General features: G+C 34.6%; 1 protein-coding gene across 8 annotated transcripts in view; it reads left to right on the plus strand.

Moving 5' to 3' along the window:
- Nucleotides 1-3,873: 3,873 nt before the first annotated feature.
- Nucleotides 3,874-22,764, plus strand: part of POU2F1 (POU class 2 homeobox 1) — a 107,367-nt gene continuing 88,476 nt past the window's right edge. For 6 of the 8 annotated variants that reach the window (XR_003002913.1, XM_024742457.1, XM_024742450.1 and 3 more), the window contains exons 1-2: nucleotides 16,052-16,250; nucleotides 19,472-19,537. Coding sequence is in view for 7 of the 8 variants with exons in the window: in XM_024742457.1 (XP_024598225.1) it covers nucleotides 16,223-16,250; nucleotides 19,472-19,537 (94 nt within the window). In the remaining variant the exon portion in view is untranslated. Of the gene's footprint in view, nucleotides 3,977-16,051; nucleotides 16,251-19,471; nucleotides 19,538-22,764 lie in introns of those variants that run through there. The other 2 variants (XM_024742453.1, XM_024742452.1) reach the window with 2 other exon arrangements.

Raw genomic sequence — 22,764 nt, forward strand, 5'->3', positions numbered from 1 at the left:
GGATCAGTTCTGGCCCACTAGTGGCACAAAGACAATACTTTGGCAGTCACTGGTATAGTGAGCAGTGGACCAAGGGTGGGCCTGAAGGAACACCAATATTTAACAAAGAGAAAGAGGAGCCTGTGAATCAGTTTCCTACTTAAATTTATTCTGTATTGCTGCTTTGATGTAGAATTTTTTTTTAATTATATGACAATAGTGATGATCTTAGGATTTGTTTTCTTTATATTTCTTTTTCCAAAAGAATAGAGACTGCTGGAAATACGTTAAGCTTAGAAATTGAGATTTGAATTTATCCCTTAAGTAAAAATGTTCCTTGAATATTTGAGTAAAAATGTTCCTATAATTCAAGTGTTTTCTAATTTAAGAAAAGAAAGTAACAAGCAGGAGAAAACAAGTCAAATGTATATTCATTTCTGCTTCCTGCCTTGTTTGTAAAGTCAAGAATCTGACCTTTGAGTAAGTTTCATCATACTTCTTATCACAAAAGAGATTACAGAATAATCCTGGGAGTAAGTACATAAACACTCTCCTTTGAATTTCCTGTGTTTTTTTTTTTTTTTTTGTAAATTGTGACCTGTCTTCAGTTTACTTAAAATATGATTTTTAAAGTACATTCTGCAGGTATAATACTGAAGGTATTTAACAATTTAGTTTAAATTATGACCTTCAGAAAACTATTCAACTGGCTTGAATTCATTGATTCTAATGATATATGGAATATTTGATTTACCCAGTGGTTTTTCTCCATAATATATCTCTCTGATCACTTTAATGTCACTACCTGGGCTGAGTTTTTTTTGAAGTGCTGCCCATTGTCTTAAAGGAAATAGGGAAGAAATTATAAATGGTTATACAGAAGTTAATAGAAAAATGAAAAGAGTATTTTGTAGTACATGAACTATCTAATACGTTAGATACTAAGGAAGAACTGCATCCATGTATGTTTCTTAAAAATTTTTTTTACAAGTACAGTCATCCCTTGGCACTGGGGGGATTGGTTTCAGGACCCTTGTGGATACCAAAACTCAAGGGTGCTCAAGTCCCTTGTATAAGATGACAAAGTATTTGCATATAGCCTATACACATCCTCTGATAATAGTACTTTAAATCATCTTTTGATTAATTATAATACCTAATACAATGTAAATGCTGCATAAATAGTTGTAAATATAATACAAATGCCCTGTCAGTAGTTGCCAGGTTTTGCTTTTTGGAGCTTTCTGAATTTTTTTTTTTTTTTTTTTTTTAATATTTTCGATCTACATTGGTTGGTTGAATCCGTGGATGCAGAACCCACAGATATGGAGGGCCAACTGTAGTGAGGAAGGTTAAAATTTATGACTCAAACTTCAGGCTCATCCCTACATACATGTTTGATATCTGAAAAAAAGATATCTCTCTTTTATTATAAAGTAATAAATGGTTAGGTTCGCTGCCCCGTGTCTGAAGACCTCAGTGATTGGAAATGGGTTGTGGTTGGTAATGGGCTGGGAATGGCAGTGGATTGAGTCTTACATGCAAGGATCCTCCTCTCCTTGAGTAATCAGGAACAGACACTTCTGATTTTCCTTTTGTGCTTGGCATGTGTAGGAAAGACAGACATGATGTACCACTGTTAATTTCTGCGTATATTTTAGACAGTGAGATACTAGCAAAGAGACTTAATTCAGGAGGCCAGTGAGTTTTCCTTTACATTTGTTACTATGCCTTACTTCCAAGGGGTCAGCATTGCATTTTCTATTTCATATTTCAGCCTCCTCTGAAATTTGGCACTGTAAATCAGTGGTTCTCAAACTTTAGCGTGTATCAGAATCTTCTAGAGGGTTTGTGAAAACACAGATTGCTAGACCTCCCATGCCCAGAGTTTCTGATTCCGTAGGTCTGGGGTAGGGGACTGAGAATTTACATTTCCAATAATTTTCCTGATGATGCTGATCTAGGTACTGCCCTTTAAGAATCACTGCTGTAAAAACCTTTATTTTTAGTAAAATCAGTGAAGAGTCATACTGAATTTATTTAAGGAAAAGATACATGGTATTTACTACTGTTTAGATTAGACTTTGTATTGTTTCTCTCTGGATGTTGGTTATTACATTGAGTCACCTACAGGGAGTACTCTCATAAAATATATTTCTTTGGTAAAAGAATGGTTGCCATTGGTAATTGTAACTTTTCACAGACACATTAATAGCTGCTGCCAGGCTGAAAGCCACTTTTGGACGAGAAGAAAATACTTTCCATTATTTTGCTTAATGTTTCAAGCAAAGAGGGATTTTTGTTGTTGTTGTATTTGTTCTTTACTAAGATACCATAATTGTTATTTCATTCAATGAGTATTGAAACTTTTTAAGCTAGTCTGAGGCCAGTACACAACCTCTTTGCCATTGCCAGCTGTGCATGTTTCTATGGCAGCTCAGTAGGGACTAGCAGGATTACTTTTGTAGGGACCACACCTGGCTTATTTGCATCCAATTTAAGTTGGGGAAATTTCAAAAGAATAAGAGGTCTGTAGATGTGCCAGTGGACAGCCAGAAAGAGCTTGTCAGTTTGTAACCATCACATTGGTCTAAAGGAGGAAGAGTAGGTGGGTTTTCCTTATTCATTATAGTTCCTGCTCTGGAGGAGTTTGGTGGATGTGCTGAAGTTTATATTTGTTTTGTGTATTTAGTTGTTCATGTGTTTCTGTTTTGTTTTGCTTTTTGTTTTAGGTATATCCTCTTACAACTTAACAATTTTAAAATTCTTTTAAAGAAGTTAAAGTACATATAGATCAGACTTTTTTTTCAAGAGAGAGAAAAAATTCAGTTTCTTTTCAGTTGTATAACATAATAAAATGTCTTAGTAAATTTTTGACCACTGTTGGAGAATGGTGGCAGAATTTTAATGTTGATCTCTATTTTCAAGTATTATGAGCTACTATAAGCCCCTTCTCTCACAAAAATAACTCCTTTTTAAGCAGATAGTTTCAACTATTTACATATTTGCTTTTGTGTGCACCATGGAACTTAACTAAGCTCTTGGTTCAAAGTTTCATGAAGTAGTTAGGAACATCACAGAATGTATAGAAAAAATTATATGATCTAGTTAACATGAGTACTGTTATATAAAACTTAGATGGTTTTCATTAATGTTATACTACTCGATCAGTTATACTAATTTATACCAACTACTGATTAGTTGTACTAATTCAAACAAAGCTATGTAGTAGAGGTAGTTGGCAAATAAGAGTCAGTGCACGTACCATCTCCTCTTCATCTGTTAAGGCTGGCTGCTTGAACCTACTATTAGGGTTCTGAGGCCTCATGGCAAAGAATGTGATGGTCAACCAGTGATGGTAAATTTACACACCTGTGTGTGCCAAGTATTGATCTTTCTCATTTTTCAAAGACAAAATGTAATCTTGCACCTTTTTCCAGAATACAGTGATAGCAATCTATATTCATTTATGTCTATCATCTATGTGTGTGGGTGTAGCCAGTTGAAATAGATACTTGTGAATTTGGAGGGAGGTTAGTGTTGGATTTGGGGGTCTTTTGTTAAGTTAATGAAATATACCCTTTAAAGAAAATACTAAGTAGGCTTTTTTATCTAGCTTTATGAAAGACCACCCCCTTATAATACATGTTCCAAGAACTTTCTGATTTACCTCCACGTTTCTGAAGTAAGGGCAAGTGCTAGTAACTCCATTTTGTAGATGAGGAAGTAGGCAAAAGAGAGCTGCCTGCCTCTAATCACTTTTATGTTTAGGCAGCTGACCATACCTTGATGGGTAATCCAGCGTTCTCCACTGTTTGTAATTGTTCCCACTTAAAGTGTTAGGTTATTTTATACGACTTACTCAGTCTTGCCTTTTTCTCTTTTTGTATTCATAGACTGGAAAAGTAAGAAGAGCTTTCCTGACTTTTTAATTACCAAACTACTCTCAGTTTTCAATGAATCAATTCAAAGAAAGAATGCAGTCTTTCTATACCTGGTAAATATTTTCTGCTAATAAAAGCTATTAATTTAGTGGCCTCTGATAAATCCAGGTGTTATGATGATTGCCTTTAATTTTGTGGAATGGCTATAAAAATGACTTAAATATATATATTTCATTTTTAACTCTGAAATTTGTTTGATATTTATTGATATAATTGAGTTATGCTTAGAATGCCTGTGCCCTAGCCCTCAATGGAAAATAGTTTAGGATTGCCCTAATACTTAGATTAGGCTCTGGTTTCTTTTGAAAAAGTTGTGAAATTAATGCAAATAGGGTAAATGTTAAGTATCATCTTTATCGTGATAATATAACATTAGCAATAATCCCTATGTGGTAGTTTAATAGAAGTTCTTTGTAAATAATAGTTTTATAAAATTAATCTATAATCAAAATATTATAACCTACATTTTACCAATGATGAAGTAACTTTTTTAAGGAAGTTCAGTGCTTCCTTAGCCAGTGTAGAGCTGAGATCAGAATCTAGACTCCTAGTCTCATGCCTTTTTTTAAGTACCTTAAATATAAATTAACATGCCTAAGGGAATAAACCACAGTGACATTTCATATGGATTTTCCTTTTGTGTAACTGAATATGTTACTGTAGCAACAGCAAAGAAGAAATGGTTTTATTTATTCTACGTAAAATATTTTATCTATTAACAATAATATTAACAACCACTAATTAACTACTAGGGGCCATTGAAGCTTTTGGATACATTTTGTTCAAATCTGAGGAGAACCCTTGGGAGTGTGGTTGCACCTGTTTTACAGATGAGGAAACTGAGGCTTAGGAAGGGTCATATAGTTTAGAATTTTAGAATTCTAGAACTGGAGTTTAAACACAGTTTTCTCTGATGTCAAAGCCTGTTACTAAACTATGAAGTCTGTTTATTTTTGGAATAAAAAGTTAATCGTAAATCCAACCTATCCCTTGTTTACTGATACTAATTATGGAATTATTTCCTCTCTTAATTCACCCATTCAAAAATCTGAGCACTTTAGAGACATACTGAGGTAGTGTAGAGAAACCATAAAACCGTGTCTTCCTCTGTAATGATTTTACCTATAGAAATCATATTAGCTATTTTATAATGTAATTTCAAGGTGTAAGTTTTATACCTCCTCGAAAAGTATATATTTGTATATTATAAATACATGTTTAAACTAAGCTACTTTGAGCAAGTCCAGAGGTATATTTAATGAGACTGAACATTTGTCTCTCCAGTGTTTTTACTTATTATAGTTGATCATCAAACAATGATTATTTTCCTAAAATATTTTTAAAACAGACCTTTCAAAATTAGTTGACACCCTTAATGAAAAAATTTTGATGTTATAGCAAAGAGTATTAGTCAGAAATTAAGACATTTCGAGTGTCTGGTTGGCTTTGGGATAAACAAAATCTGATTATCTTAAATGAAGATGTAATGATGGAAGTATAAAGAAAATTCCTCTTCTTTAGTACGTGAGTTTGCCCAAACCAGGAGAATCTTTGCCTTAAAACCTGATTTATCCCTTGAAATTCACCTTTCCCCAGGAATCTTTCATTAAATTACCACCACGACCTGCCTGGCCAAAAGAGGGTGGGGGTGCACAGAATGTAGACAGTGAGATATAAAAAAGTACATTTTGTAGTAGCCCATGTCACATAACTGTTTTATTCCTGGTAATGTGGAGCTCTTATACCAAAGAATTGTAATTTATTTGCATTTTAATCTCTGCTATTCAAAATGAGAAATAATGTAAAGTAGATTTTCTGGTACCATTCTGTTCTAGATGGTCATGTGTTAGAGCTTTATAAAAAGTGAGATACATTGACAAATTTTATTATTTTTTTAGTTAAATTCTAACTAACTGGAGCTTGTGAAGGTGGTATGAAATTTATTGATACAGTGACATTATGATGAGATTACAAAGTTATTAACTACCCTAAGTATCACTTGAAACTACTCATCATCCTCTGAGTAGAAGGGAAGGAGGTGAAGTAGGGCTGGGGCAGCAAACATTAATTGAATTCCTACTCTGTTGGATATATGCTATACACATCTACATGCATGCTTTCATTTTTAATATATGGAAAAGTACAGCGGTACAGGAAGTAGAGCAAAGAGAAGAAAGCATTATGCACAAATCTATGTCTTGGTTTTTTTTGGATGGTCAACTTGTTAAACCCTTCATATTCTTTTGTCCTCCACTTTTGGCCATCCCAGTGCTGTTGATTGTTTCCAGTGCTCTGAATCACAACTGCCTGGGATTGCTGTATAGTGCTTATGTGGCCAGAGGGGCATTAGTGGGTTTTCTTTCTTGGGGCGGGGGGCGGGTAGTTAGATTTTAAGTTTTCTGAAGACTATAGTTAGTTAACAGTACTGTATTATATATTTTAAAATTTGCTAAGAGGGTAGATCTTAGTTACTTGCTCTTGCCCCACACAAAAAAATTTTTAATTAAAAAACAGGGCGGGGGACACAAAGGAAACTTTTAAAGATGATGAATAAGTTTATGGCTTTAGTTGTAGTCTCACAGATGTATAATTTATCTCCAAACTTATCTAGTTTGTATACATTAAAGTTGTATATATTAAATACGTATGGCTTTTTGTATGTCAATCATATTGCAAAAAAAAATGTTTTTAAAAAAGTTTTCAAAAAGTTTTCAAAAGAGAAAACTCATACTTCTTAAGAAATGTTATTTAAAGATTAAAACATGAGAAAAAGGAAACCAAATTCTTCTTCATCCATGTTCAGCTAATTCAAACATTAATAAAACTGTTCTTACCATGTACAATAAAGATAATTTTCTGGCCTATGGATTAAAAGTCAGTTAAAAAACATGGAAATATTCAAAAGCATCACTTAAAATTTCTTGTTGTAACAGGAGAAAAATCTTGAGTAGTATTTATTGAATATTTATCAAGATATTAGAGTAATACAGTTATCATTTTTATAATTCCTGATTATTTTCAAAATAACTAATATTCTCATTTTAATTTTAAGAACAGTCTTGGGAGACAGCATAATCATTCCCATTTTTCAAATGATAAGGTTCAAATGTTGTGTTAAGTTTCCTAGGGATACTAGGAAGTACCACAAACCAGGTGGCTTAAACAACAGCAATTTATTGTTTCATAGTTCTGGAGGCTAAAAATTCAAGATTAAGGTGTTGGCAATGTTGGTTCCTTCTAAAGGTTGTGAAGGAGAATCTGTACCATGCCTCTCTTCTTGTCTGCCCTCTGTATGTATCTGTCTCTGTGTTCAAATTTTCCTTTTTTGTAAGGACAGCAATAGTATTGGACTGGGGCTCATCCTAATGACCTCATCTTAACTTGATCATCTCCAAAGACCCTATTTCCAAATAAGGTCACATTCACAGATCCTGGGTATTCGCCTTTAACATCTTGGGCGAGACACAGTTCAACCCATAACAGATGTGACGTCCTTTGCTCAGGGTCTCCTAAGTGGGAAGTTTAGACATAACACATTGTAGTGCCACTAAAATAGTTTTAAAAGAACATGACAATATATCTATGACACCACATTTAAAATTCATTTTCTCATACTTTCTTATGCCTGGGTAGATTTTATTTAAAATTAACTGAGTTTCTAAAATATTTAATAGAGTTTTTGGTTGTAATGGATTTCAAGCTCTTTTTCTTTCTTTGGATAATAAATAAGTGATATGACACCAACGGTGGAAAGTTGTTCAATACTCAGTGCTTAGATCTGAGTATAAATTTTACTGAACTTCCATTAATTCAATGTAGAGCTTTAGAATGTAGATCCTTCATATTTTGAGATGTCCATCAGAATACTGTTTAATTTGTTTCAAGTGCACTCTCATGCTAGGTTATCTATACGTTTCACAATTCTGTAAGAATTATAGTGTTGCCAGTGTTAATACACATCTTGTGATCAGAAATTTCTGAGGAGTGGGGAGAGCAAGACTCCACTAGGATAATAAAACTGTGTATGGTAGTTTGTTGATCTCTTTTCGTTTTCCCTTTTTTCTTTGCTAAATCTTTCTTTTTCTTTTAAAATTATTTTAGACTTTTAGAAAAGTTGCAAAATAATACAAGTAACTTTTTCCCTGAACCTTTTGAGAGTAGGTCTCAGACTTGATGGTCCATCACTTCCAAATACTTCCGTGTATAATTCCTACAAATAAGGACATTCTTCTACATAGTCATGATACAAACATAAACTCAAGAAATTTACAATAATACATTACTATCAACTAATCCATAGACCATATCCAAATTTTTCTAGTTGTCTCAGAAATGCCCTTCATAGCAAAAGAATCCAATCCAGGATCATGCATTGCATTTAGTTGTCATGTTGTCTCTTTAGTATTCTTCTATCTTAGTCTTTCCTTGATTTGCAGCACAGAGTTTTGCACACAGAAAACCTTTTTAATTTGGATAAATTTTTCAGTTTATTTTTCAGTTTATCAATTTTTTTCTTTTATGGACTGTGCTCCTGGTGTCATGATTAAGCACTTTTCACCAAGCCCTACATACTGAAAATTTTCTTCTGTTTTTATCCTAGTGTGAGGTTTAGGTTAAAGGTTCTTCCCCCACCCCTCCCCAAATCATTTGTCAAAAAGACTATTCTTCCTCCACTGAATTGCTTTTGTACTTTAGTCACAAATCTATTGGCTGTACTTGTGTGGATATTTCTGGGTTTTCTATTCTATTCCATTGATCAATGTGTCAATGCCTCTACGGATCAAGCCCTGAGGTTTGATTCCTACAGCTATATAAAAAGTCTTAAAATTAAAGACTGATTCTTCCCACTTTATTTTTCTTTTTCAAAGTTTTCTTAGCTATTCTAATTAGCCCGCATTCCTGTATTAATTTGAGAATAATCTTATCTATTAAAATCTTAACAGAATTAACAGATAGATGCTACTATATATAAAACAGATAAGGAACAAGGACAATATCTTGTAATAAACTATAATGGAAAAGAATCTAAAAAAGAATACAACCCAAAACTAACAACAATTGTACATGAGAATGTCAAATGGTACAGCCATTCTGGAAAATATTTGGAATTTTCTTTAAAACTAAATATATTGTCATATGACCAAGCAATCTCACTTCTGTGCATTTATCCCAGAGGAAAAAAAATTATGTCCACATAAAAATATGTACATGAATGTGCTTCGTATATTATAGATGAGAGTCAGATATGTCTTTTGCAAATACTTCCTCCCAGGGTGGAGCTTGTGATCCTATGTACATGCCATGTATGAATGTTTATAGCAGCTTTATTTGTAATGACCCCAAACTGGAAGCAACGAAAAAGTCCCTTAATTGGTGAATGGTTAGACAAACTATGGTACATCCATACCATGCACTACTCTGTTCAGCAATGAAAAGGAATAAACTGTTGATACACAGAATAACTTGGATGGGTCTTAAGGGCATTATGGTGAGTAAAAAATGCCAACTTCAAATGGTCATATACTGTATGATTCCATTTGTATAATCCCAAAATGACAAAATTAGAAAAATGGATGGCAGATGAGTGATTCTCAAGGATTAGGAATAGCCAGAGGGAGAGGAGTGGATATGCCTATAGTGGGGTAGCAGCAGGGAATTCTTTGTGAAAAAATAGTTATGTATTTTGATTGCAGTGGTGGTTACATGAATCTACACACGTGACAGTAAAATAACATAGAACTTTACATATGCTCTATACCAGTTTCCTGGATTTGTACTGTTAGTTGTACGGTACTGTTAGTTATATAAGATGTAGTAACCAGTGGGGGAAACTGGATGAAGAGTACATGAGACCCGTCTCTATAAAGTCCTGTGAATTTCTAACTATTTCAAAGTAGAAAGTTAAAAACAAAAGAGAGGGATATTATCATTGCTATATGATTTCAGGGAAACAGATAGTTACTTGACAGTGAGGGGAATGAAGATCTGTGGTCATAACTTTTGAGCCTGTCTTTATAGCATAGATAGACTTTTCACTAGTTGATATAGGGAGGGAACGGTATTTCAGACAGTTTGAGAGTTAGTAAATATTTATGGAATGACTGCCACTGTACTGTTAATGGTAAGAGATATTAATAACATCCGATTAGTCTGAAGAACATTTTAATTAGTTTAGTGAAGGAGTATATCTTTAGATTTTGTATCTCATGTAGAACTTTGGGATACTTGTGTTACCTGTATTTTCACACAAATTTATGAAACCTGGGAGTAAGAGATAGAAAGAGAGAAGTCGCAAATTACCAATATCAGAAGTGAAACAAAATAGTTCAAAGGACGAATGACAATAAACAAAGCAGCATGTGGTTTTAAATAAAACAAAGCCTGTTTTTCATGGATTTAGTAAATGGAATCAGAGAAGAAGTCACATTCCATTTCTTGAAGTTAGAGAACTCTAATAGTAGCCAAGTATGTCAAGACAAATAATAGGCCTGTGTTAAAGCCATGTTGTCACCTGATCTTCCATGGAATTTTCACACTTTGTAACTCTGTATTTAGATGATTGCTTACTATTGAATTGTAAGCATTCTTTGGCTCAGCGTTGTAGACCCAATTCCTATCCTGGTGTCTGGCAGCACTTAGTAAAATACTTGTTGAATGTGTTCATACATGAAATAAATGACTTTGCAAAACTCTTTACATTAGAACAAATAAAAGACAGTTATAGAAGTAAAGAAACAGGATGGTAAGATAGACTAGACAGAAAAATTTAGTGTAATGGTAAAACTTTAGTAAAGCTACACAAGATTTAAGCTTTTACAGCTAAGCAATTCAGGATTGGATTTTGTGATGTTGCTATGTTTGCTGAAAAGATGCCGGAGTGTTGGACTGAGCAGTAAATGAGCTATGGCATGGCTGTAGAAAAATAAGATAGCACAGGTTATGGAAGACACCAGAGCATGAGCCACTTAATACTAGCTGCTTTCTAGTGTGGTAGCTTCCTTAACAAACCACCTCTTAAATGACTGATCCAATTAACTGATGCCCTGAGAATTCTTGCTTGAAACATACTGATGATTCCCCGACAGCATGCTGAATGCCTCCTCCTTAGTATGTCTGTGCATATCTGCTGCTGCTGCTGAAGCTGTATGGATATCAGGAGTCATTTACATGTTTGTGCTCTCAAGCCTTTTCATGCTGGTTTATACTTATTTTAATCACACATTTTAAATAATTATTATATAAATCAAGGGAAAGAGAAGTGATGTTTCTGTGAAAACTTAAGTTGAATGCTTTGAAAAGATCTGATAAAGGGTAATAAGTAAAAAAAAAAAATACTGCTGAATTAGATGAGAACAAGGGAGCTGTAAAATATCAGGGATAAATTATTCTTAAAAAAAAAAAGTAAGTAAGAAGGAAAAAGATTCTGTACTCAGATTGCTTCACGTGTCTTTTAAAGCAGTTTTTCAGTCCATGGGTCATGAAATCAACTTAGGTTTAAATCAATTTAAAAAAAAGAAGAAATGTATTAGAACATATCAGTACATTACACCTAGGAAGGAGCATTGTTTCATGAAATTTTTCTTGAGTTTTTAATATTTATTTTATACACATACATAAAATGTGAAAATGTGATAAGCTTGAAAAACAAAGCTAAAGAAATTGAAACTGGAAATATTAGAGTGTGTGTTAAGGGCATGATGTATCCCAGAAAGAAGAGGAAATTCAAATTAGTGGACCCAAACTTAAAGCAAAGGCTTTAGTCCAACATCAAAAGGTTGGTGAATGAATGTATAGTTTTGTGCTTTATGTTAAAATGAAATGTTTAAGGTATGTATAAATGGTTTTATATTTAAGTTGACCTTTTTAATTGACCAGCAACTACAGATCTCTGTGTCATGTGGTAAGAGTTTCAGCATATTTTATTGTACTTATTTTCCTCTCATACTTCCGTATTATATACCCCCCACCCCCACTTTCTCTGCTACTTAATAGCTGTGTCACCTAAGAGTCATTCTCTAGGCCTCAGTTTACTTTTTGTGAAATAAGATTATCCTTCAGATCTCTTGTTATTTGGCAGTGCTTAATAGCCACATTGATAAAGTAAGTTCTTTCTTGGTATTTGCCCATCTAAATTTTTAGTAAATGGTAGACATTCCATTTTGGGGTTTTTTTTGTTGTTGTTGCTGTTGTTTTAAGCACTGAAATCCCTGTATTGCAGCCTTAGGGGGCATCATTCACATATGCCAGTCAAAATGGCCATCAGTAATAAGTCTACAAATAATAAATGCTGGAGAGGGTATGGAGAAAAAGGAACCCTCCTACACTGTTGGTGGGAGTGTAAATTGGTATAGCCATTATGGGGAAAAGTATGGAGATTCCTTTCAAAACTAAAAATAGGGTTACCATATGATCCTGCAGTCCCATTCCTGGGCATATATCCCAAGAAAACTTAACTCAAAAAGGTACATGCACCTCAATGTTCATAGCAGCACTGTTTACAGTAGTCAAGACCTGGAAGCAACCTAAGTGTCTGTCAGCAGATGAATAGATAAAGAAGATATGATATATATACACAGTGGACATTACTCAGCCATTAAAAAGAATGAAATAATGCCATCTGTAGCAACATGGATGGACCTAGAGATTATCATATTAAGTAAAGTAAATCAGAGAAAGACAAATATCATATATCATTTATATGTGGAAACTTAAAAAATTCTATAGATGAACTTATTTACAAAACAAAAATAGACTCACAGACATAGAAAACAAACTTATGGTTACCAAGGGAGATGGGCGAGGGAGATAAATTGGAAATTTGGGGTTGGCATATACACAGTACTATGTATAAAATAGGTAAAAATCAAGGATGTACTGTATAGCACAGGGAACTATAATCAATATCTTGTAATAACCTTTAATGGGAAAGAATCTGAAAAAGATACATATATATCTGAATCACTTTGCTGTACATCTGAAACACTGTAAATCAACCATACTTCAGAAAAAAGTAAACTTCTTTTTAAAAAAAGAGTTTATTGGCCTGTTTTCCAATGGAAACAACCATCACCTCACTAATCAACTCCTAAACTAGGTCTTAAAGGAAAGCAATTTCATTGGATTAATTCATGCTGAAGTGTGAGTAACAGTCCTACAAACTTCCCAGAAACGGCTTTCCTTTTTAAAGGGCATTCTTTTTAGGTTAAGTTTTAATCTGATATTTCAGACAGAGCACCAAATGAGGTGAACATTTGAGACTTTGTGGGAAAAGCTCTTTCCCTCTTTCAGATCAGCTGTTCCACGGTTAAGGGACTGTAGAGGAGAAATGGTGGCCATCCCTCTCCCAGTCCAACTGTAGAAGGCCTGGACAACCTTCTAGTATTTAAGCCTGACTTCTAGAATGCACAAAGTACCTAGATCAAGAGTGGCAGGAGGGGAGTTTTCTCACCCCCACCATTGTGACCGAGTCAGCTGCCTGGGTAAGGTGAGGCTTCCTGTCACTCTGGATAGCTGCATCTCAGTGCTGCCTCCTTCTTTTGCCCCTCTCCCTCTTCCTGCAGTGAAGATAGTGAGTTGTGCAGCAGTGGGGAAGGAGGTCCCACTTTGCATAGTAACCTGTGTGAGTTAGTGAGCTGTAGGCCTGCTGTGCAGAGACCCTGTGGGACTCTTGGCCTGAGGGGGAGAAGGATTATTATACTGCTGAAATCCTGCCCTGCAAGGTACCTTCCAGCAAATACTCCTTCGTTGGCAGTGATTGTCTGGCTGTCGCTATAAGTCATCCTTAACTAATGTACGAAAGACCTAATTGGCATAAGAAGGGTAGTTTAGAGGTTTTAACTGCATGCAGTACGAAAAGGTAGATGGTGAGATGCAGAGAGATTCTATGATAAATACAGGCAATAAATGTAAAATTTGATGAAGGTAAAAGAGGAAGGAAAGAAGCATTTATTCACATTCATCATTTCTTCTCATATTTTCCCACCAAGTAGAAGTTGTATAATCCAATACATTCTACCTTAAAAAACTCTTTTGAATTTTGTATTCTGTTCCATAATATATTCTTGATTGTTTTACTAAAAAGTATTATGATTCATTATTGAATAAAATCAATGTTCTTAAAGGATGCACCATGTTTATCGTGTCTTGAGGTCTTCCCTGGCACAACTACCTCATGCTCCAGTCCAGGGTCTAGTCTGAGAAGCACAAGCACATTTATCCGCACAGCAACCTCATGAAAAAGATAGTATCATTTTACAGATGAGAAAAGGAAGGTTCAAAGAGGGAAAGTCTCATGGGTACTACACGTCATTGTTAAATTTCTCCCCCAAACCCTCTCCTTTTATGGATTTTGTGGTTCTGTAAAACATAGAAAAACTAGCAGTATAAATAGAGTGCTGATCTAAAAGTTAAGAAAGGTTTTTGGTTCTGTTCCTAGCAAAGTTATTGACTTGCAGGGAAATCTTTTGAAGGTCCCTTATAGAAATGTTGTCTTTCATTTCCTCATATGCATGTTGAATTTAATTTCATCCTTAATGTTGGGAAAAGGTACATACATATTTTAAAAAATCAGACACTTGGCATCCTTGAAGATTAGTTCTAAATAAAAGCAATTGTTAATGGAATAATACCCTTGAGAACTCGCCTCAAGCCTAGTGCACTCTTCTGTGTATCCATACACCCTTGACTTTTAAACACAAAATTGTTGTCACCAATTATTGGCTTCCTTACGACACTGAAAGTAAGCTATTTTAGTCTGCTGCTTGATTCAAGCCCCCCATGCCTACCAGTTCCTTAAATGTATAACTTGTCCATAGGTATAATAGTAGCCAAGAGCTCAAATTTTAATGTCAGCAAAATCTGGTTTTAAATCCTGACTCCAGATTATTAGTGTGACATTAGATAAACTACTTCAGCTCTCTGTGCCTCAGTTTCCTTATTTTAAAAGGGGGGTAATAATGCCTATTTCATGGGTTTTTACAAATCTCCTGAATTGTCTATGATGATAACATTGGAATGTTGTCATACGGTAATGCCTAAAAAATTTGGGGTTGATGTTTTACCTTGTAAATTCACTTTAAATAAATATATTCTTTTGTAAGTATTCTGAGTCTATAGATTCATATACATTAAATGAAATTTACTTGAAAATACTAATTCTACAATTTACATGACCCATTTTTTGATGATTGATATTGTAAATAACAGACTGTCGTACACTTTAGATTGATTCTGATGGGGGAAGAATATTGTATGATATGTGGTATTCAACTAATCTATTTGGTTAATTTGGTAGTATAAAAGGATTTGTAGATAATGAATTTTCATACTCTGGAAGATAATTTTATAGATCCTACACTGCTTCCAGATTTATACTGGTGCCTCGTTTTAAAGTAGGACTTTCACCTGACAGTGTATGTTAATATTCGGAAAATTCTCTATCAGTAGGCTAGCACCATCTTGACAGCCCTATGTTCTGCTTCTACCTTGCTAATTGTTTCCTTGGGATTATTTGGATTGTGTAGAAAGCTTTTTGCAAATCCCCTTATTACTGAAGTCATTGTTGCCAGCAGGAATAAGATTAAAGGTGCTTAAGACTGTAGAGTTGTTTCTAATTTGTACGTGTCATTTCAGTGGCATTTTAACAGAACTCTGTCTCCTGTCCCTCCCTTCTCCCCCGGTACTATCTCAAGTTAGGTCCAAGAAGCCAGGCCATTGGAAGAAATCTCATTTTATCCTCCTAATTATTATGCTGGCACTCAGGAGATAATTTTTCCCTTCATGCACTGCCAATTAATATGCAAATGGACTGATAAATATTTATGCAATGATTTAAATTATGCAGGGAGTGCTTTCAGTGTATTCTGTAAATGAATTGTTCGTAGACTTCAAAGTACTGGCTGCTGTGCTAACGAGGAGAGATTTGCATAAGGCCCTAATCACGCGCATACTGATAAAGCTTCATTATGGAAACTGCCAGCTGCAATCTTTGTTTCTATTTTATTACAAAAAGAGGAACTTTTCATGCTTCAGTTGCCTTGACAATGTCAGTCCTAGCTGGTAGGAGAGGCTAAAACTCCTGTGAGCAACTGAAGTTTCCTTATTCAGTTGAAGATTGCTATGGTGTAACTGAAGTTGTATTTCGCTTCTCCCCCAATCCACTTTCCACCTCCCACCCTTGTTCTTTTAAGAATATAGTGTAGATTTGTTAGAAATAATAGTACCTTCTTTCCCCTACCCCAAACCGCTACCTGTTTCTTCCTTGCTTTGGACTGTCTGAACCTCTAGAAGATTTCACAGCAATGCTGGACTGCAGTGACTATGTTCTAGGTGGGTACCAGCACGGTTCTTTCTTATAAGCTTTAATATGGAAATAGCATGTGTGGAGTTGACTATGCATAAATGCTTAATCGCATATGCAACCAACTCGGGGGAGGGGGGAGAAGTGGATTGAGCTGGGAAGGAGGAAAGCATTTGCAAAGCACAAGCCTGCTTGAATTTGCAGTAGGTCCCTCCCTACCGCTAGCTCTTCTGGTTCAGAGGATATTTTCAGTAAATAGTGTGGATTTAGAGTTCAACTGGAATGGAGGACATTTTTGCTTTTTGGAAATTTCTATTGAGAGCATTTCATGTAGTTCTAAAAACAGTCTAAATCTGAAACAAGGTACAAAGTGTACCTAAATAATATGTACATATTAATTTAAAAAGTTTTGCATACCGAATGTGAATGTCTTCTATAAAAAATGCCTAGTGAAAAGTAAGATGGAGCCATAGTGCATAGTTGTTCCCATAAATGCTAATGCAGAAGGTAATTGGAATGGTTACTGCAATAGGACTGTTGATCAATTTCCAGATTTTAGAAACTGTTAACTGTTTTCAAATTTTGGCTAATACTAGCCTTTTTTATTTAAAAAAAAAAATCAACTTCTGTTCTTCAGGAAATAATTTTTAATTGTTGGAAAGCCTGTTTTTAGAGTTTTTCCTTTAGAACAACAAGATTTGGGGAGGGGGATGTGTCGCTTGAATATATAAACTCTCTTTGGTGATTAAGATTTAAAATAGATTGAGGCACTTTGTTTTTTAGACTTACTGTGACCATGGTGGCCATATTTTGTGTTGAGTTTTTTCTGTTTGTATGCAAAATTGTTGAAACCTCTTTGGGTTACTCTGGTCACCTCTCCAGGTGATGATAAGAATTCCAGGTCTCTGATATCTTAGTTTTAAAACCTCTACAAATGATTTTTTTTTCCTGTAGGTAATTTTTCCTGCTTGAAAAATTGAGGCTGCCCCCCATCACCATCACAGTAGCTCTGGATAAAATAAAGTGATAGTTCTGAAAATGTTTGAATTTTTAGCTGGAAGGCATGGGCTAAACCCAGGGTAGTACTAATACTTGTACAGCATGATAAAAATCACTATTAAAAGGGTGAATGACTAAAATAACAAACTGATGTCAAGAATTCAATCCAAGAGCAACCTGTAGACTGTGTATTAGACTCATACAGTCAGTTCAGTGTGCCCAGAGGGAAAAAACAAACTTCACATATCAAAAAAAGAACTTACTTGTATTTACTCTTTTACATCTACTAAGTTGGGAACTCAAGAAAGGAAAGGAAAGTACCTTTCTGAAATATTTTTAGCATTATATTTTAGAATTAGACATTATATCTGTAATTTTCAGTTCACAGTAAATATCATTTAAACATTCTTCCATTCCATTCCAGTGTACAACATCCATAGTTGTTCAATTAATCAGGATTTGGTTTTATTTATTTTTGCGTATGTGTATTAAACTCTTGACAGTTTGATAGAAAATGCATAGAAGATTCACATAGAATACCTGTGACATAATTTTTAATTTTTAGATGTGGAAATCAGGATATGAGTTGTGCAGGTCATGACTTGTTGAGAATTATGCCTACAGCTTTGTTTTTATGGTATGTGGAAAACATTGTTACCCTTCTGATGAATGTTAACTGCTTCATCATTTTTTCCCACTTTCTTTTAAAATACATTCTAAAGGAAGCATTGAGCAGCATGTATGCTTAATGGTGTATTCTATTACATTTGTTGTGGTTTTTGTTGACTTTCATAAGATTTTGGTTAAGTCATTCAGAAAGCTGATGTTTACTAAGCTGTACACCTGTTCCTTTCAAACCTTAGTATGCTTTCAGATGATATTTAAATTCTTCTGTAGGGGGAAGGAAGTTATAGAACTACCCTCATTTATGACCACAGACATACAAATTTGAACCATTTGAACATGTGAAGAACAAAACAAATATATGATAGAACTGCTTAAGCCCATAAGGCAAGCATTTGTTTCAAAAACTATTTAAAAAGCTATTACACAGCTTCCAGGTTGGAAATGAAATTTATGAGAGAAGGATTCTTGATCTTTCTCATCAGTTATGCATGTGGATAAAGTAACCATGGACAACATGGTTGGGACTACTAATGATTGTTTTGATTTTCTAGTTAAACATTTAAGCAGATGACAAAATGGGCTGTTCAGTCAAAAAATTGAATATAATATATAGTTTAAGTATTATTCTCTGCTAATAATTATAGTTAAATGGTTCTTAACCCATTGAGGGAAAAGGTAGAGCTTGCTTGATAGTAAACTTCTTTGACTATAAATATGCTAAGTTTGAGTTCACAGGAGAAGTAGAATAAGATACCTATTAAATGTATAGCTTTTACCCTTTAGGAGAGGTAGAAGAAAAGCAGACTTGTTCTTGTCTTTCCTCTTGCATATCTTCTAGGATACTTAATATTGCTTGATGAAAATGTATTACTATGAAAGCATTCATTTAGGATATCAAGGCAGTATAATTTTTAACTGGGTGTGGTTGTGATTTAATTTTGCAGTTATTAGATGTATCTGTTATGCCTTGTAGTCCAGCTTCTTGTACTGGTTTATGATTGAGGTTTGAATTCGATATATTCTCACTTTGGCACATGTTTAATTTGTTTTGGGGCAGGGGGTGGGGAGTAAATATGGAGATACTTTTCTTAGACATGTTTTCATTTTATTCTGTTAGGTTGAGGTATTGTCCAGTCTGTAATCAAGATTACCAGTAGATTATTTAGGTTACAATTAATGAATATCTTTACTTATGAAAAAAGAAACTTTATTTGGGAATAACATATTTTACTTTGTGAGGTACTTCTCTCCTCCTCCCTGCCCCAACTTTGTTTATTTAATATACTTTATGCTTCATATTATAAAACATTTTTCCTCTTTTTTATACTATACTCTATTATAATTTTTTTGCAGGTTATATTTCTGTTATTTCTCTTGGCAGAATCTTAAGGTTCTTTAGAAAGACAATTTATTTGTGGATCACTTCAGAGTTAAGGGAATCCTGAATTTCTTTCAGATAAAATTTTGTTATAGTTTGCAATGTTTTAATGTTGATACCATCTCTCCTTGAACTGTAGGACTGTAACAATAGTCAATATTCTTGACCTTTTCCTTTGCCACAATTTTGCCTCCCTAACCACATCCCCAATATTTTCAAAACCTATTCTCTTCTGATTTATTGCAGACTCAAGAATGAACAATCCGTCAGAAACCAGTAAACCATCTATGGAGAGTGGAGATGGCAACACAGGTACAAGATCGTTCTCAGATCCAGCTTTTTAATTAGATGTAATAGAGCTAAAAGAAGAAACTTACCATTTAACTGTGACTTGTATTCGGTGAATAAAGACCAATTTGAGTATTGAGTTGTCAAATATTAGCTAATATTTACAGGAACTGGGATTGTATTGACTTAAGATTATCTAACTTCTGCAGATTGTTTCATCTTTTGCTGCCATATATCAGAGAAACTACAGAGTAGTTGAGAGACAAGTCCTTTGGGTCCGTTAGTTCTGGGAATGACTTACTAGCCACTTACTAAGCTGTGTGACTTCAGGCAGTTTCCCCAGTCTTTTTGAAAAGGACTTAATTTGTTCACCTATAAAATGGGGATAATAAATTTCATAAGTCATTGTGAGTATTAAAGGAAATGTGTTAAGCATGGTGCCAGCTACACAGCCATTCAAAAAGTTGAATGGCTATAACAAAAAAGTTGCTCTTGTTATAGGTGTTAATCAAAATGGGAAATCTTATCCACATTCAGTATAAATTGTATTGAAGTAATGGTATTGTGAGTAGATAAAAACACACACCTGTTTCTAATACATCCTTTTATTTCATAATTTTTTTAAAAAAAATTTACACTTGATTAAACCCTGTATCAAGAGAAAATTAATACCATAAAAATGAGGAAACTGAGGCCCCCATGGGAGGAAGGTGAGTCTGTAAAGGATAGATTGTCTCCACAGCCCATACTCGACATTTAACTATGTATCTTTATCAACCATTTAAGAAGGGAATTATGGGCAGGGATACCCAGAAAGTAATAGTTTCACTAGGTTTTTACTAGCAGAGAGCGTTGCCTCTTTGACTCGTGATTTTTAAAATGCCTAACCATGAGAGATAGTAAAAATGAGAGTCACTCTTGGAGACTGTCTTTGTTTTCCACCCCTACTGGCCATAACACCTTTTAATTTGAAGTAAATGAGTTGAACCAATGCAGCAGCTTCCTGCCTACATATCTTTCGTTTAAAATTTTTTGGTACCTGGAGGTACTTGTTAATCTTTTAATCTTTAAAGCATACCTGCCTCTTTATGTGAAACTGAGCAGTGGGGCTTCCTGCTGTATTTAACATGTCTCTCAAGTTACTCCAACTGAGGCTAGCCAGGTAGGCTGCTGTAAATACATCCCGCGAAGGGGAGGGGCAGCATTCTGTTCTGTCTGAAGTGTCAGCCAGTCTCCTTTCTGTCCCCTGTTTGGGCTCCGCCTTGCATTTTTTTGTAGCCGCAGTCCCTCTGCCAGTATTGTGGCCATCTAGCTTAGGTGTGGGACTTGTTTGCAGAGAGAAATAGGGCAGTTGATCCCATTAAGACGCTAGAAGAGAGTGAGCAGGACACCCATGCCTAAAGGATTCAGATTCAAAGAAGAGGCATGTATTTCTAAGGGAAGAGAAACAGACTCAGAATGATTGGAGAACACTGAAAAAACACTATATTGGATTCCTTGGGAATCCATTACTATAATAGAAGTTTCAGTAGCTATCATTTATTGAGCACCACATTTAATAAAACCCTGATGACATGTTTTTAAAAACCTTAAGCACTGTATGCATTACCTGAGTTTTGAGTTCTTATGGCAGCCCTGCAAGTTAGGTATTATTTCAAGGAATAGGAAATTGAGGCACAAAACCAGCCGGGAAATAAAGGCAGGATTAGGATTTACACCCTGCACATGGTTTCTCCCATGAACTGTAATAAAATAAAACTGAAAATTTAAGCAAAGCTTTGCATATATATATATTTGGGTCTAAAACCATTTATAGAGCTATGTAAGATAAATTCTAGCTGGAACACTTGCTGAAACAGTCCCATGAATTTCTTGCCCTGTTTTAATATGGATTGCATGGCAGACTCATTCACCATAGAGCTAAGCACTATGAATTTAGATATTTTACTTTTTAATGTCTCTAAGACTCTGATTTTGTGGCTGAAAACTAGTGCTTTCTTAGACGTTTTTATTTCCACCAGCAGCAGTGGTAGTTGATTTTACAAATAGGGAAAATCTTTATTCCTTTTTCACAAGAATTACTGCTAATGAAATAAGAGAAATTGGATCAAACATGAGATGACCAGCCATCCTAACTCTGGAGCGTGGTGACTCACTTTCTGTATGTTGACTGAAGCATTTGTTGCCTTTATAAAATTACACATTACTTCCATATTATGGCCTTTTACATTCACTTGAGGATAACCTTGAATGTCTAGTTTCTCAAATGTTAAGGGTCTGTCATTGTGTTCTTAGCATTTCCCACTGATGTCAGTTGGTTAGCTTAGGAACATAAAAATACATTTGAGTTCCAGTTTGCATACTAAGTATCATGTCTGATACATTAGATGTAAAATTACAGTCTACTGGGACTTCCCTGGTGGTCCAGTGGTTAAGACTATGCGCTACCACTGCAGGGGGCGAGGGTTCAATCCCTGGTTGGGGAACTAAGATCCCACATGCCGTTCAGTGCAGTCAAAAAATAAAAAATAATAAAATAAAATTACAGTTTATTCAGATAATTACTTGCTTATAAATGTATTTTTATTTTAAAATATAACTAACAAACCTGCAGATTGCTTAACTGTAAAGAATATATGGGTTCTTAGTTTTTGTTGGTTTATGAATAACAAAACTTTTCAATGGAAAGAACACTAGCATTATAATAAAACCAAAGTTTCACATTTTCTGGATTCAGAATACTTTCGTGTAGACTACAATTTTAAACATTTCAGGAAAAAATAATTTTTGATTTTGTGACATTTTAAGAGAATGGTATTATAAAGTTAAGATTGTATTTGTTACGTTACTTCTTTGCCTTTCTCCAACCAGAGTGATTTATTTAGGTTGAGCAGCTAAATCTGACAATGCGCTTTTGTCAAAGAGCCCTTATATGTTCACAGAAAATCTGTTGCTTAGGTTTATTCATTTATTTAAGTCTGTGCCTGTCCTATATGTAAAATACTATACTTGGTGTTATTAAAAGATGTTAATGCAAATAAATGAGATACCCTCAGTCTTTGAAGAGTTAGCAATCCATTAGAGATGAGACAGATACGCAGGTGACGGATTCAGGGTAATTCAAGAGAAGGTTATTCAAGAAGAGGTATAGGAAAGTACCATAGTGGTATTTCTTTGAGGAAATTTGAGTATGTTCATAGGCCAGGTGGAAGGAACCACCAGAGAGAAAGGAATTAAAGAAAAACAACTGA

Source organism: Neophocaena asiaeorientalis, unplaced genomic scaffold (assembly GCF_003031525.2).
Source record: "Neophocaena asiaeorientalis asiaeorientalis breed wild unplaced genomic scaffold, Neophocaena_asiaeorientalis_V1.1 scaffold99, whole genome shotgun sequence".
In the NCBI taxonomy this organism is placed as follows: domain Eukaryota; kingdom Metazoa; phylum Chordata; class Mammalia; order Artiodactyla; family Phocoenidae; genus Neophocaena; species Neophocaena asiaeorientalis.